The sequence below is a fragment of the Salvelinus alpinus genome, chromosome 13 (genome assembly GCF_045679555.1).
Source record: "Salvelinus alpinus chromosome 13, SLU_Salpinus.1, whole genome shotgun sequence".
In the NCBI taxonomy this organism is placed as follows: domain Eukaryota; kingdom Metazoa; phylum Chordata; class Actinopteri; order Salmoniformes; family Salmonidae; genus Salvelinus; species Salvelinus alpinus.
In genome coordinates this window covers 42,439,020-42,454,635 of record NC_092098.1, presented here as the reverse complement: position 1 = coordinate 42,454,635, position 15,616 = coordinate 42,439,020, and the positions used below count along the sequence as shown (strand labels likewise).

General features: G+C 41.0%; 1 protein-coding gene across 13 annotated transcripts in view; it reads left to right on the top strand.

The window, feature by feature from the left end:
- The window catches only part of LOC139537727 (phosphatidylinositol-binding clathrin assembly protein-like), a 54,437-nt gene extending 45,258 nt beyond the window's left edge, over nt 1–9,179 (top strand). For 12 of the 13 annotated variants that reach the window (XM_071339405.1, XM_071339397.1, XM_071339408.1 and 9 more), the window contains 4 exons: nt 1,735–1,794; nt 5,449–5,553; nt 6,530–6,633; nt 7,573–9,179. In XM_071339405.1, coding sequence (XP_071195506.1) covers nt 1,735–1,794; nt 5,449–5,553; nt 6,530–6,622 — 258 coding nt within the window. In that variant the 3' untranslated portion in view covers nt 6,623–6,633; nt 7,573–9,179. The remainder of the gene's footprint in view (nt 1–1,734; nt 1,795–5,448; nt 5,554–6,529; nt 6,634–7,572) is intronic. The other variant, XM_071339399.1, reaches the window with a different exon arrangement.
- Nucleotides 9,180–15,616: the final 6,437 nt, after the last annotated feature.

Genomic DNA, 15,616 nt, shown 5'->3' with positions numbered 1-15,616 from the left:
TTTCCCTGGTTTTTGTAATTTAATCTGTGCTTGAAATTCAATACTTGACTGAGGGACCATGCATGTGCGCACACAGTGGCAAGAAAAAGTATGTAAACCCTTTGGAATTACCTGGATTTCTGCATAAATTGGTCTGAAAATTTGATCTGATCTTCATATAAGTCACAACAATAGACAAACATAGTGTGCTTAAAATAATAACACACAAATTATTGTATTTTTCTTGTCCTAATACATAATTTAAACATTCAGTGTAGGTTGGAAAAAGTATGTGAACCCCTAGGCTAATGACTTCTCCAAAGCTAATTGGAGTCAGGAGTCAGCTAACCTGGAGTCCAAATCAATGTGACGAGATTGGAAATGTTGGTTACAGCTGCCTTGCCCTATAAAAAACACTCACAAAATTTGAGGTTGCTATTCACAAGATGCTTTGTCTGATGTGAACCATGCCTCAAACAAAAGAGATCTCAGAAGACCTAAGATTAAGAATTGTTGACATGTATAAAGCTGGAAAAGGTTACAAAAGTATCTCTAAAAGCCTTGATGTTCATCAGTCCACTGTAAGACAAATTGTCTCTAAATGGAGAAAGTTCAGCACTGTTGCTACTCTCACTAGGAGTGGCCATCCTGCAAAGATGACTGCAAGAGCACAGAGCAGAATGCTCAATGAGGTTAAGAAGAATCCTAGAGTGACAGCTAAAGACTTACAGAAATCTCTGCAACATGCTAACATCTCTTTTGACAAGTCTACGATACGTAAAACACTAAACAAGAATGGTGTTCATGGGAAGACACCATGGAAGAAGCCACTGCTGTCCAAAAAGACGTTGCTGCACGTCTGAAGTTTGCAAAGGTGCACCTGGATGTTCCACAGCACTACTGGCAAAATATTCTGTGTACAGATGAAACTACAGTTGAGTTGTTTGAAAGGAACACACAACACTATGTGGAGAGAAAAAGGCACAGCACACCAACATCAAAACCTCATCCCAACTGTAAAGTATGGTGGAGGGAGCATCATGGTTTGGGGCTGCTTTTCTGCCTCAGGGCCTGGACTGCTTGCTATCATCAACGGAAAAATGAATTCTCAAGATTATCAAGACATTTTGCAGGAGAATGTTAGGCGATTGAAGCTCAACAGAAGTTGGGTGATGCAACAGGACAACGACCCAAAACACAGAAGTAAATCAACAACAGAATGGCTTCAACACATGAAAATACGCCTTCTGGAGTGGCCCAGTCAGAGTCCTGACCTCAACCCGATTGAGATGCTGTGGCATGACCTCGAGAGTGGTTCACACCAGACATCCCAAGAATATTGTTGAACTGAAACAGTTTTGTAAAGAGGAATGGTCCAAACTTGTTCCTGACTGTTGTGCAGGTCTGATCCGCAACTACAGAAAACGTTCTGTCTTAGTCATTCAAAAAGTAATGTCAACACCTGTTATTTCATACAGAGTGAGTCCATATAACTTAATATGTGATTCGTTAAGCAAAATTAGACTTTGGAACTAATTTAGGCTTGCGTAAACCAAGGGGATGAATTCTTGTGCAACGACCATTTTAGTTAATACATTTTTATTAAGGGGGTCTAGACTTTATATAGGCACTGCCACTTAGGGTACGCTTTTATCCAAAGAGACTTAGCATATCACTGACTGCATATAACATGACTAACTTTCTGTAAAAGTGTCCTGGTTCATTGAGTGATCATCTTTGCTTGTGTCATCTCAGGCACCATCTGTCATGGCCTTCCCTGCAACGACGCCGACGGGGATGATGGCATATGGAATGGTAAGTACTTTGGGGGTGGGGTTTATCTTTTCAATCTCATGAAGCCATTCCTCGGAACCCTTTTTATATATACAGTACCAGTCAAAAGTTTGGACACCTACTCATTCAAGGATTTTTATATTTTTAAAATATTTTTTTACTATTGTCTGCATTGTAGAATAATAGTGACATCAACACTATGAAATATCACATGGAATCATGTAGTAACAAAAAAGTGTTCAACAAATCAAAATGTATTTTATATTTGCGATTCTTCAAAGGAGCCTTTGCCTTGATGACATCTTTACAAACCTTTGGCATTCTCTCAACCAGCTTCACCTGGAATGCTTTTCCAACATTCTTGAAGGAGTTTCCACATATGCTGAGAACTTGTTGGCTGCTTTTCCTTCACTCTGCGGTCCAACTCATCCCAAACCATCTCAATTGGGTTGAGGTCAGTTGATTGTGGAGGCCAGGTCATCTGATGCAGCACTCATCACTCTCCTTCTTGGTCAAATAACCCTTACACAGCCTGGAGGTGAAAAACAAACGACAGTCCCACTACGCCATTCCATATGGTTTGAGCTTATCGCTGCAGAATGCTGTGGTAGCCATACTGGTTAAGTGTGCCTTGAATTCTAAATAAATCAGACAGTGTCACCAGCAAAGCACCATCACACATCCTCATCCATGCTTCATGATAGGAACCACACATGCGGAGATCATCCGTTCACCTACTCTGCGTCTCACAAAGACACAGCGGTTGGAACCAAAAACCTCACATTTGGGCTCATTAGACCAAAGGACAGATTTCCACCGGTCTTCTGTCCATTGCTCGTGTTTCTTGGCCCAAGCAAGTCTCTTCTTCTAATTGATGTCTTTTTAGTAGTGGTTTCTTTGCAGCAATTCGACCATGAAGGCCTGATTCATGCAGTCTCCCCTGAACAGTTGATGTCTCTTACTTGAGCTCTGAAGCATATATTTGGGCTGCAATTTCTGAGGTGCAGTTAACTCTAATGAACTTATCCTCTGCAGCAAAGGTAACTCTGGGTCTTCCTTTCCTGTGGCGGTTCTTATGAGAGCCAGTTTCATCATAGCGCTTGATGGTTTTTGAGACTGCACTTGAAGAAACTTTCAAAGTTCTTGAAATGTTCCCGGATTGACTGACCTTCATGTCTTAAAGTAATGATGGACTGTTGTTTCTCTTTGCTTATTTGAGCTGTTCTTGCCATAATATGGACTTGGTATTTTACCAAATAGGGCTATCTTCGGTATACATACCACCCCTAACTGATTGGATCAAACGCATTAAGAAGGAAAGAAATTACATAAAAAGGCACACCTGTTAATTGAAATGCATTCCAGGTCATGAAGCTGGTTAAGAGAATGCCAAGAGTGTGCAAAGCTGTCAAGGCAAAGGGTGGCTATTTGAAGAATCTCAAATATGAAATATATTTTTATTTGTTTAACACTTTTTTTTGGTTACTACATGATTCCACATGTGTTATTTCATAGTTGATGTCTTCACTATTATTATACAATGTAGAAAATAGTACAAATAAAGAAAAACCCTGGAATGAGTAGGTGTGTCAACTTTTGACTGGTACTGTATATCTAACATTATTATTTTTTACACGTTCTGAGAATGTTGCTCCATACTGTAGCAAACCTTTTTGGAGCTTTGTGAATACCACATTCAGTACATGAATTGATGTTGATTACATTTTTAAGCCTTCTGTTTGTCAGGAAGAAATTATCATTCCACTTACTTTGAACCAATGACAATTGTTTGCTAGGTTGACTTCTGCAAAAAAAGAAATCCTTTAGCTCTGGTTCACTCCAGGGCCCGGGTTCATAAAGCGTATCATAGTAGGATCAGTTTAGCCTTTTTAGATTAAAATGAATGGACCGAGGGGGCCTGAACCTGTATCAGCACTCCTACTTATAGACACTTTATGAATACAGGCCTTTCCAATGCAAAGGTGACCATTCCTGTGCTTTTAAAGAAGCTAATAATAATAATTAAAATGTACTATTTCACCAGCATAATACTGCAGTAGCACAGATTTGGTTGACTTCCAGTGTAGGGCTGGCACAATTAACGTATTATCGTGTAACTGACGATTATGGATGAAGACCATGAAAATAAAATAACTGTCAAAACGTTTTTTTAAATTTTTATTATTATTGTGGAACAAACAACTGACTGAAGACTGGACGGCCAGGCAAAACTCCATGACCGTCAGAGCCCTACTCCAGTGATGTGTTGATGAGTTGGTGGTGAGAGGGCTGGTGCTCTTGTCAGCGGCGGTGATGTTGTGGGGGGTTAAAGAGCTGCTGAGAGCTACAGACCAAAGTGCCACTCCACTGTGTCTGTCACGATTGATGTATTGTAACAGACCCACAATGTGGTTACTAAAGTCTGATTTGGATATACATTTGGCTGTTTACGTTGCAAAACATTTATAAGTTGTCCCTTTTTCGGGTTTAGAAGAAGTGACTGCTAAATGCTAACTCCCATTCGTATAAGCTGGTGGCATAGCTAGCACTTAGAAATCGGTGGTGGTAGTCAGTCATTTTTAACTGTAATGCAGTTGATTGGTTAAGATCACATGAACATATATTGGGGTTGACATCCATACAAGCATTATACTTAGATTTTTACCTCAACATAGTGTAAAATACACATATAAATAATAACCTAACTAGGCAAATTTTGCTTGGGGGGCAATGAGGAGATTCGGGATCTTTCCCCCACCGTTTCCATTGCAATTCCATTGTTTTGGTCGGGTTTGATTGACCTCTTTACCGCATGTATACCATAGAATAAATAGAACGGGCGTCCCCATTCAAGGCAATTATAGAATAACGGCTGGACTGGCAGCCATGGGTGCAAATCAGGAAGTAAAACAGGAAGTGTACCCATCAATATGTGCTGTGATTTGTTGATTCAACTCAACTGACATTACAAAAAATATTCCATTGCATGAGCCACATCAGTTAACATCATTTGAATGAACATTCCTACATTACCATGGAAATAATTGCATTTCAATACCAGGCAGCCATTGTGAGTGTACCCATGATTTTACCAGTCAAATTGCCAGGGATAGAGGTTCCTAGGCCATTTTATTCATTCTATTTCTTTGGGGAATACCTTTTATGTTTTTAATCAGTTTGGCTTTTGAAGCATGTAACACTCAGACCAATTTGTGGCAGTGTATTGCACAGTATAGTGTAAACTATGGTCTCGTTAATTTCTACATCCACAGACGAGCCAAAGGGTTCATGACGAATCAAATGGAAAAGTGACAGATGTCTTGTAACGATTGACAATGCCAAGCGCTACTCATACTCTCAATGCATCACAAGATGGGCTGATTCAGCTGTAGTGGTTAACTTTTACTCCCCAGTGCTTGTCTCATTAAGGAGCTACTGTATGTTTGAACTACAGTTAATTAGTCACGAGTCAAATCAGCCGAGGAACTTAAACAATGATTTTGTTCTGTTCAAATTCCACTGCGCTTGAGACTGAGACATCGTACAACTACATAACCCGTCATGTCTCACTGAAATAACACAAGCAGTTATGTCGGAATGATTGCAATTTCTTCAGCAGTATGTCGTTTTGATTTTCACAATTTAAATTTTGTTTGCTTGTTTGTCTTTCTTCAGCCTCCCCAGATGGGTTCCATGGCCATGATAAACCAACCCACCATGATGTACAGCCAACCGGTTGTGAGGCCGGCCAACCCCTTTGGCCCGGCCCCAGGAGCACAGGTACAGGTGCTCTCCATTCTACTCCCTTCCCCAGTAGCTTTCATCTGAACGGATGCCAAGGAGTAGGGTGAAGTTGCCCCCTAGACGCTGATCTTGGGTCAGTTTAGAATGTCCCCCACTAATGGCTATGGTTAGGAATGGGTGAGGGGAAACTGAACATAGATCTGTACATAGGGGAAATTTCACCCTGGAGCAGATCCCAACTCTTCTTGCTTTCTGAGGAGAGGTGCCTGGCTAAATTGTCCACGTCCTTGAACTAGTATCTATCAGAATGGGGTCAATTCCATTTTAATTCGGCAAGTTTATTTAAATTTAATTCCAAAATTGGATTTGATCTCTGCTATCTAAGTCTGATTCTGTGGCCAAATGAACTCCCACTGAGGTGGTCTGCCTGTTGTCTGTATGGAAAAATCTGTCTGCAGGAAGCATCGTCCAGTACCACAAGCCATTCTCCATCAAAGTGGTATTGGAATACACACATAGGTATTCCATATATCACTGTTAAATGATGTAATGTGGCATAAAGAATTATATTCCGGAGGGCAATTGGAATTCTGTGTTTTGGGACTTCTATTCAGAATGCGCTTCCACATTCACCCTCATGCCATTTCAGTGATGTTGTGAAAATGTATGCATGCACTCACTACTGTAAGTCTCTATGGATATGTACACCCTCATCCTGGTTTCATCTCTTCAGTAGGCTCTAAATCAGAATGGTAGCAACCTTAGGAGAATATATTTTGGGGAAGCAGGGTTTATTTTCTGACACGATACTCTGATCTGCTGTCCTCATGTCAAGAGTTGTAAGGTTTTACCTCCACACTGAACGTGTTAGGCAGCTACACTCTGGACCTGACCTTGTTCTCTCCATTCTACTCCCTTCATATCTGTAGCTAGGTTTTCCCCTCCTCCCGTTTCTTTTTCCCTCTTTAGCTGTTCCTCCATTCCCCTGACCCTGTCATTCTCTCTGAACTAGTCCTCGGCAGCTTCTAGTCCCTCCAGTCAGAGTCCTCTCAGAGCGACAGGAAAGGACCCTTTTGCCCAGCTCTCTCTCAAGGATTTCTTGTAGAACATCTTTAGGTACATGTCCTGTGTGTGTCTTGGCGTGTGTGCTGCATGCTCATATCTGCAAACTTTTGCTCCGCTTGCCGTGTACACAGTGAGTTTGTTGATTTATTTGTGCTTCAACGACTAACACTGGCTCAGTCATTCCCTTTATAGTCACTCAACCACCTGTAAGATACCTTGCATGTCTGCACGGAAGTCTGACCGAGACATTGGTCCATGTGACATTTTGACAGCGTAATAAAAGTAGTACTGTTATTAAACCATATCTATCACTTGATAAACCTTTGAGACATTTCTTTTAAAACACAGCCCCATTTGGTTTGCATCAAATATCAAATCGACATTTGCATAAATTATGTTGTGGAAGTTGACTGTTAAATGCCACCACGTATTTGAGTAATATCGTTAATTTTTTTATTTAAAAAAAACCCACAGTTAAGTCAAATGTAGACTGCTAAATATGTTGATTATTTTCTCCAGAGTGGACTGACTTCAGCCCTATATGTTTGTTTATCATGCTGCAATTTACATTTTTTGTTTGCATACATCACATTTGCATCAAATTAAATCTAAATGAGGCCGGAATTCAATAGATTGTTCTGCACTGCAATTTCAGGTGTGTTGGATTTGGCCAGCAGTATGTCCTGGATGGAGGGCATTTTGGATTAAAGAATCGTCAGTCCTTGTATGTCGGGGGACCGAATCAGTGTCAATGCCCTCCATTATGGACACTGCTGTGCAAATCAAACACATCTGAGAACACCTGTGTAAAGAAAAACACAATCAAATGATTTTTTTCTTGTATTCTGGCCTATGTTTGTGAAAGAGTTGTTATCAAGGAAATCAAGGAGTATGAACGTTGTTTGGCATAATCATTTTCTAAAACAAATGCTTTGAATGATAACCCGTCTTAGTGACTGTATTCAGCATGGCCTTTCTTTCTCTTTGCAGATGCAGTTCATGTAACCTGAAAGGGAGGCTTTTGTCCTCTGAAGACAAACCAAGAAGCAGCTAAACTTTCACTTCCAAGTAAAAATCTGTTTTTACTCATCGTCGAGAATATCAGCCCAAATAAGAAAGGACTTGAAGGAATCAAGGGGAGGAAGCCATGTCCAAGACGTGTCAAGTATACGTAGGACAAGGATCCCATTTTGTAATTTGTCTTACGAGAAAAAGTGTGTGCTGCTGTTCTAACCTCTCTACAGGGATCACTCATCCCATTTGTCTTCTGTAAAAGATTAACATGGTTGTGGAAAGGAAAGGGAGATAATTTGACTTTGCTGTTATGTATAAAAATAGTGGGTTATCACACACAGCTTGATGTTCTTGGGGTGAGGACGTGGGATGAGTGGAAGAATTGCTTGATCTGATCATCAATTGTGCATTATCTAATTTAACCATCACTGATTAGTAATGCTAACCTCTGTTTTATACCATGATTTCAATATTTTCTCCTTAAAAAAAGTTTTATTACATTTGCAGTAGACATTCCTTGTGTATTGTTAGTATTTATTTATGATTACCCTCGGAGGAAATGGGGGGGGGGAAATAACAATAATAATAATGTCATTGAACTCTTCCTTGTGGGAGATTTTCAGGTTTATACATGGTTATGATTGATTGTATAATTGGAGTTTGAGTGTGACAGAGTAAAAAATAGTTAATATAAAGATGAAAAAATGTAACTGACTGTCAACAGACAGTTTAGCTCTAATCACTGAACCGGCATAATGTCAAGCACAGTTCTTTGTGGCTCAAAGTCACAACCCTCCATGTGTAAGGGGTGATATGGACATCAAACAAGGGTATTCATTCAATACAGTCAATTCTGTGAGCTAGGGTCTTTTTTGTTGTTGCAAGGGAACATTTTCACGCACTAGCAAAGCACTACATTTGTGATTCGGCGGCATTGCATTGAGATGGATCCGCATTTATGCTTTACGCTTGGCATGTCGTTTATTTTACATGGCTGCCTTTCCAACCTGAATGTGCAGAGTGTCCTTCAGGCTCGGGCCATCTTTACATAGACCAGCACTGGGATTGGAGGAAAGAGGGAGGTGATTTTCACAGGAGGCAGGGGGAAAAGCTGTGATTGTGTCACTGGAGGGTCAGCTCTGTGTAAGTAGTTGAACCCAGGTCTGCCACTATTGGACATCTTTTAAATACTTTGTTTGCTTTAGCCTGTCTGGAGTGCCAGATGGGCTGTGTTAGCAGTTTTGGGACGATTCAATTGGTCCATTAAGCCAGACGAGCTCAATCAAGCACAGATAAAGTGTGAAATTAGTATTTGATCCCATGTCTGGTAAGTGGGCAGAAGGGTCCAGTTAAGCAGGGAGAAATGGAACACTGTTGATCGGTGCTTTGTGTGTGTGTATATAGAAGAGAGCCTATCCCATGATGGAAAGGATATGTGCAGGATGGTCAGAACCTGAAGGTTATTCTATTCATCAAATATTTACTGCATTGTCCCTGCAGATTATATTTTTGTTTATATTAAATATATAAATAAATGTATGCAGACTTTTGGTTGATTATCCAATAAAGTGCCGTTTCCAGTGTTTTTCTTTTATTCAGTTTTTTTCCCACATAGTGTTTTGCCCCAGTATCTTGAGTTTGTGTGGGTGGATGTGAATGGATGATGGATAATAATGAATTGTAATCAACTGTATTACATACAGAAGTATTGAGTGGCCAAATGAGGTAGATGGGTTTTATATTTGGTGAAGAGGGAGACTAATAAATTGCTCTAATTCCCCACAGGTTATAACCAGGGCTGATTTAACCATGTGAAGCATCATGTGGCATGATTTGTTTAAGAAAACATTCCCGGACCCTTGCTTTGTAGTTTCATTGCATGTTTAATGGGAATACATGTCTCTGATGCCAACATGAGGCCAATGCTAGATTTACAAAAGTGTGTGTGTGTATCCATGCTTTGGCCTGGCTACTTGAACCTCTTGTGGATGATAGGTAGCTGGCAGGTAGCCTAGTGGTTAGAGCATTGGGCCAGTAACTGAAAGGTTGCTAGATCGAATCCCTGAGCTGACAAGATAAAATCTGTCGTTCTGCCCCTGAACAAGGCAGTTAACCCACTGTTCCTAGGCCGTCATTGTAAATAAGAATTTGTTCTTAACTGACTTGCCTAGTTAGATAAAGGTTGATAAATAAATAAAATGATGTGGCCAGTTGGGGACTAGTTCTCAGGAGCCTGGAGCATCCCTGGGGCTGAGGAGGAGCCTTTGGAGCCGGGGTCTCGGATGGGGAAGGGCCCACCACACTCAGCTTCTGCTCCAGAGGTCCCAGGTGCATGTATCCCTGCTGGACAGTACCAAGTGGGGAAGGGGAGAAGTAGTCCCATATAAGAGATGCATCCTGTCTGGCCTGAGATTTCCCATTGCAACAAGGAAAGACATTGTTACTCTCAGATCGCTACTCTTTCTCGATTGTGTCCACTGCCAAATGGAAGTGGCACAGAGGCAATCCCTAAGGCTCTCTCTCCACCCTTCACTCTCCATAGCCTCTGTCCCTGGGACTTTTTATGGGGGGAGGATTCAATATAGAGCTGAATGTCTGATTCAATACCTTCTGAGTCTAAAATGAATGGCATATTTGTCAAAGGATAGCCAAGTTCTATGTCACATTCATGACTTTGTTTTAGCACTGTACTGAAATCATGTTCTCTTCAATACTGTGGTAAAATGAAATTCCCAAATGAAATGTAATCACAAGTGAATCAGGAGTGATTTTTAACTTTTATCTAACTAGGCAAGTCAGTTAAGAACAAATTCTTATTTACAATGACGGCCTACCCTGACCAAACCCTCACGAAGCTGGGCCCATTGTGCGCCGCCCTATGGGACTCCCGATCACGGCCGGTTGTGATACAGCCCGGGATCAAACCCAGGTCTGTAGTGATGCCTCGAGCACCGCGATGCAGTGCCTTAGACCGCTGCGTCACTCGGTCCCCCAACCCAATTTAGCAGCACACATAAGGAACACCCAACCCAAACAAAAAAGTAATATTTAGCTACAAACTTTAGCTTGTGCTTCCCCTCAGCTGAGGCTGACCTATATATCCATAGACAGATGACACTGGAGGCTGCCAGCACAGCTTTATATTTCTATTGGACTTTGGCTACTAAGAAAATGGAGGAAAATCAAGTAGAGGAAACCATATGATTATTGAGATATGCCCATAGACGTCTAGACACCAATTATATTTTGACTCCAGTTGATGTGTTGAATACAAGAATGGCCTGAGGAGGACCTAATGGGGTCTTGTCTGCAGGTGGGTCTGGCTGCCGTACAGTAGCACACTGAGGTCCTCTGTTGGCCTATGGGCTGCCTCGCTGCAGCTGCCACTCCTTTCATCCCTCTCCAGTTCTTTGGCCTGCTTCTGAGCCCGCTATGCTTCCGTTGCTGGGTGGAGGGGAGATACAGGGCTGTTGCTTACCCTGTCTGGTGGGAACCATGAAAATCATTAGAAATGGGGAGGAGGGAGGGGGTTAAAATTACATGAATTACTGACTGAAAAATAAAAGCACGTACAGTACCCCTACATGGAGAAAAAATGTTTAGGGTTAGGGGTTGAAAATAATTAGAAGCTTAGTAAATGAAAGCACAATTTTCCAAGAGAGGAACGTACTGGTGGTAGCCATTGTTGGTATAAGTTTTTATCTTGAGTTTAGCTGAGAGGTCATGCCGTCTCCGAGGGAAATTAGTGTTGTCAAATAGTCTTGGGAAGGGTGGTGTGACTCAGTGGCTTCCCGTTCCCACACTGGTGCCCACTTATGGTCAGATTGGTTAGTAAAACAATCATAGGACAATCATCGTCGTCGCCCCCCCCCCCCCCCCTCCCCCCAAAAATAGTTTTTTTTTTTTTTTTTTTTACGTTTAATCGTGGATCAAAAATGATCAGGTGTATTTCTGTTTGCCCATCAGCTATGCTTCCCATTTCAAATGTGAAATTGTGCATTGATCATTGTTTTTTCAGACGATTGTGATAATTTCAATTTGTATCATCTGTGCACTACTCCACAGATGAAGTTGCAATATCAGATGATTAAGAAACTTGTAAGTGTATTTCAGAAAGGCTAACATATTTATATTTATGCTATATGCTTGTCAATACAGTGGCAGCAACTGTTGCACAGACAAACTCCAAAAGTGACAAGGAGTCACTACTCTGTCCCTCTTGTGCTCTTCCCTTCTTCTAGTCAAGGCGCAACACTACTGGCATCACTGGACAAATGTCATCACTTTTAGCAACAACAAAAAATATATTGTATCATTTCAATTGGAAAGACATCCTAAATCTAGCCGAGAGTTATCATTGCAGTGCCATCCCAGCATTGGTTCGCTGGCTAAACAGTTAATGGCAGCTGCCATTTGTACAAGGACTTGTCAAATAATAATAAAATAAAAAAACATTGTCATCCTCTGATGGTGGACCACGCAGAGCGTTCTTCTTCATGATGGTCTCCTGTTCTGTGGAGTCAGAGGGTACCAGTCCTTCTGTTTGAGTCAGGAAGATGTTTCTGTGGACAGGACAGCAGAGAGATGAGTGAGACCACAGGTGGAAAGCAAGGAGAGCGCTGTTTTACCACAGGTGAGTGGATGAATAGTATAGCATTGCATAGAATTGATTGCATGGTCCCAGATCTGTATGGGCTGTCTTGCCTAAAAATGGCATGACATTGACCATAGGAGTTGGCTATACAAAACAAACTGATCTGGGACCAGGCTATCCAGTTTCAGTCTGACATGATAAACAGCCACATGTAACTGATGATTTTCTGGTTCATAAACAAACAAAAAAGTATATTTGTTGTTGATGTTCAGTTAATAATACCTTATTTTAAATCTATATTTACCAAAAACATAAAGTTATTTTGGACAGTTAGCTGTCTTGCTCATTAATCCTAGGGTAGGAGCGTAGGGCCAGTAACCGAAAGGTTGCTGGATCGAATCCCTGAGCTGTCAAGCTAAAAATCTGTCGTTCTGCCCCTGAGCAAGGTAGTTAACCCACTGTTCCCCGGGCGCCGATGACGTCAATGACGATTAAGGCAGCTCCTGCACCTCTCTGATTCAGAGGGCTTGGGTTAAATGCGGAAGACACATTTCAGTTGTACAACTGACTAGGTATCTTCCTTTCGATCTTTCTGGAAAGACCCCTGGAGGAAGAGGATGTGTTTTTCTGGTAATGTGTGGTCACGTTATTCAACAGTCTTGATGAATCTCCTATTTGTCTGGTATACTGTGTAACAATGGGGTCACACAAGTGGTACTGTTTGGTACTTACCTTAAAAAATGAAATAATAATAGTAATTGGTACCATGCTATTATGGTACGTAATGATGGGTCTTATTATGCTTTTCTTTAGAACAAATCATGATTAGTAGCAGATAAACCTGAATTGTACAGTGACCGAAGAAGGTTTGGAACCACTGCTCTGGACTTCCGCGTGCAGATCTTTCACACACACAGGGACAAACAATTTACATATTCATTTTTGTAACATTCATGTTACGTTAATATTGCACATTCATTACACATTATTGGGAAATGTAATATTCTAAGTTGGGAGTAATGGTGAATGGTCAAAAACAGTTATTGACAGGACGCTTGATGATTGTTATAATATCCTACTGGAGAGCCTAGTAGAGGCTACCTGCCAGTTCTTTCTCCTGTCTGCAGACCAGCTCCAAGTTCTGCTTCAGAGGTTTCTCCATCTGCTCTCTGTTTACCACCTCTCTCTGCTCCTGCTTCCTTTCCTGTTCCTTAGCTTGCTTCCATAATACCTTGATGTACCCCACCTGTTTCTCTTTCAACTGCTCCCTCTGTGTAAGCACAAACACTACAAATCATTTTATATTTTATAGCTAGATTCAGGGAATGGAAAATGAGTACAGACCATGTGAATTCACATTTGCACAACTTTACTTTTTTTGCCTTGAGTTGACTGACCTAGAACTCTTGTATTTCCTTTCTCTTCACTTTGAGTCTAAATACCACACAAAGTCATAGTCTGGGAATGTGTGGTTGGAGTCAATGTCATTTTTCTGGTGCTCCAAACCTCTAGCTCTATGTAGCCAGAGCCTTCATTTATCTGTCTATTTCTAAGACAAAGGCTCTGTATCTAGCTAGCTAGAGTTAACATACCTTGTGCATTTCTGAAGCATTATTTTCTAAATACAGTTGAAGTCAGAAGTTGACATACACTTAGGTTGGAATCATTAAAACTCGTTTTTCAACCACTCCACAAATTTCTTGTTAACAATCTATAGTTTTGGCAAGTCGGTTAGGACATCTACTTTGTGCATGACACAAGTCATTTTTCCAACAATTGTTTACAGACAGATTATTTCACTTATAATTCACTGTATCACAATTCCAGTGGGTCAGAAGTTTACATACACTAAGTTGATTGTGCCTTTATACAGCTTGGAAAATTCCAGAAAATGATGTCATGGCTTTAGAAGCTTCTGATAGGCTAATTGACATAATTTGAGTCAATTGGAGGTGTACCTGTGGATGTATTTCAAGGCCTACCTTCAAACTCAGTGCCTCTTTGCTTGACATCATAGGAAAATCAAAAGAAATCAGCCAAGACCTCAGAAAAAAAATTGCAGACCGCCAGTCTGGTTCATCCTTGGGAGCAATTTCCAAATGCCTGAAAGTACCACGTTCATCTGTACAAACAATAGTACGCAGTATAAACACTATGGGACCACGCAGCCGTCAAACTGCTCAGGAAGGAGAAGCGTTTTGTCTCCTAGAGATGAACGTACTTTGGCACGAAAAGTGCAAATCAATCCCAGAACAACAGCAAAGGACCTTGTGAAGATGCTGGAGGAAACAGGTACAAAAGTATCTATATCCACAGTAAAACGAGTCCTAAATCGTCATAACCTGAAAGGCCACTCAGCAAGGAAGAAGCCACTGCTCCAAAACTGCCATAAAAAAGCCAGGCTACGGTTTGCAACTGCACATGGGGACAAAGATCGTACTTTTTGGAGAAATGTCCTCTGGTCTGATGAAACAAAAATAGAACTGTTTGGCCATAATGACCATCGTTATGTTTGGAGGGAAAAGAGGGAGGCTTGTAAGCCGAAGAACACCATCCCAACCATGAAGCACGGGGTTGGCAGCATCATGTTGTGGGGGTGTTTTGCTGCAGGAGGGACTGGTGCACTTCACAAAATAGAAAGCATCATGAGGAAGGGAAAATTATGTGGATATTTTGAAGCAATATCTCAAGACATCAGTCAGGAAGTTAAAGCTTGGTCGCAAATGGGTCTTCCAAATGGACAATGACCCCAAGCATACTTGCAAAGTTGTGGCAAAATGGCTTAAGGACAACAAAGTCAAGGTATTGGAGTGGCCATCACAAAGCCCTGACCTCAATCCTGTAGAAAATTTGTGGGCAGAACTGAAAAAGCGTGTGCGAGCAAGGAGGCTAACAAACCTGACGCAGTTACACCAGCTCTGTCAGGAGGAATGTGCCAAAATTCACCCAACTTATTGTGGAAGCTAAACAATTTAAAGGCAATGCTACCAAATACTAATTGAGTGAATGTAAACTTCTTACCCACTGGGAACATGATGAAAGAAATAAAAGCTGAAAGAAATCATTATCTCTACTATTATTCTAACATTTCACATTCTTAAAATAATGTGGTGATCCTAACTGACCTAAAACAGGGAATTTTTACTTGGATAAAATGTCAGGAATTGTGGAAAAACTGAGTTTAAATGTATTTGGCTAAGGTGTATGTAAACTTCCGACTTCAACTGTAGCTTATGGATCATAACAAATATGGCTTTACATGTAGGGATTTTCAATTCAGATCGCAGCTAGCCAGGGTTGGGGAGTAACGGAGTACATGTAATCCGTTACATGTAAGGGGTTGCAAAAAAACGGTAACTGTAATCCGTTACGTTACCAGCAAAGAAATGTAATCGCATTACAGATACTTTTGAAAAATTAGATGAT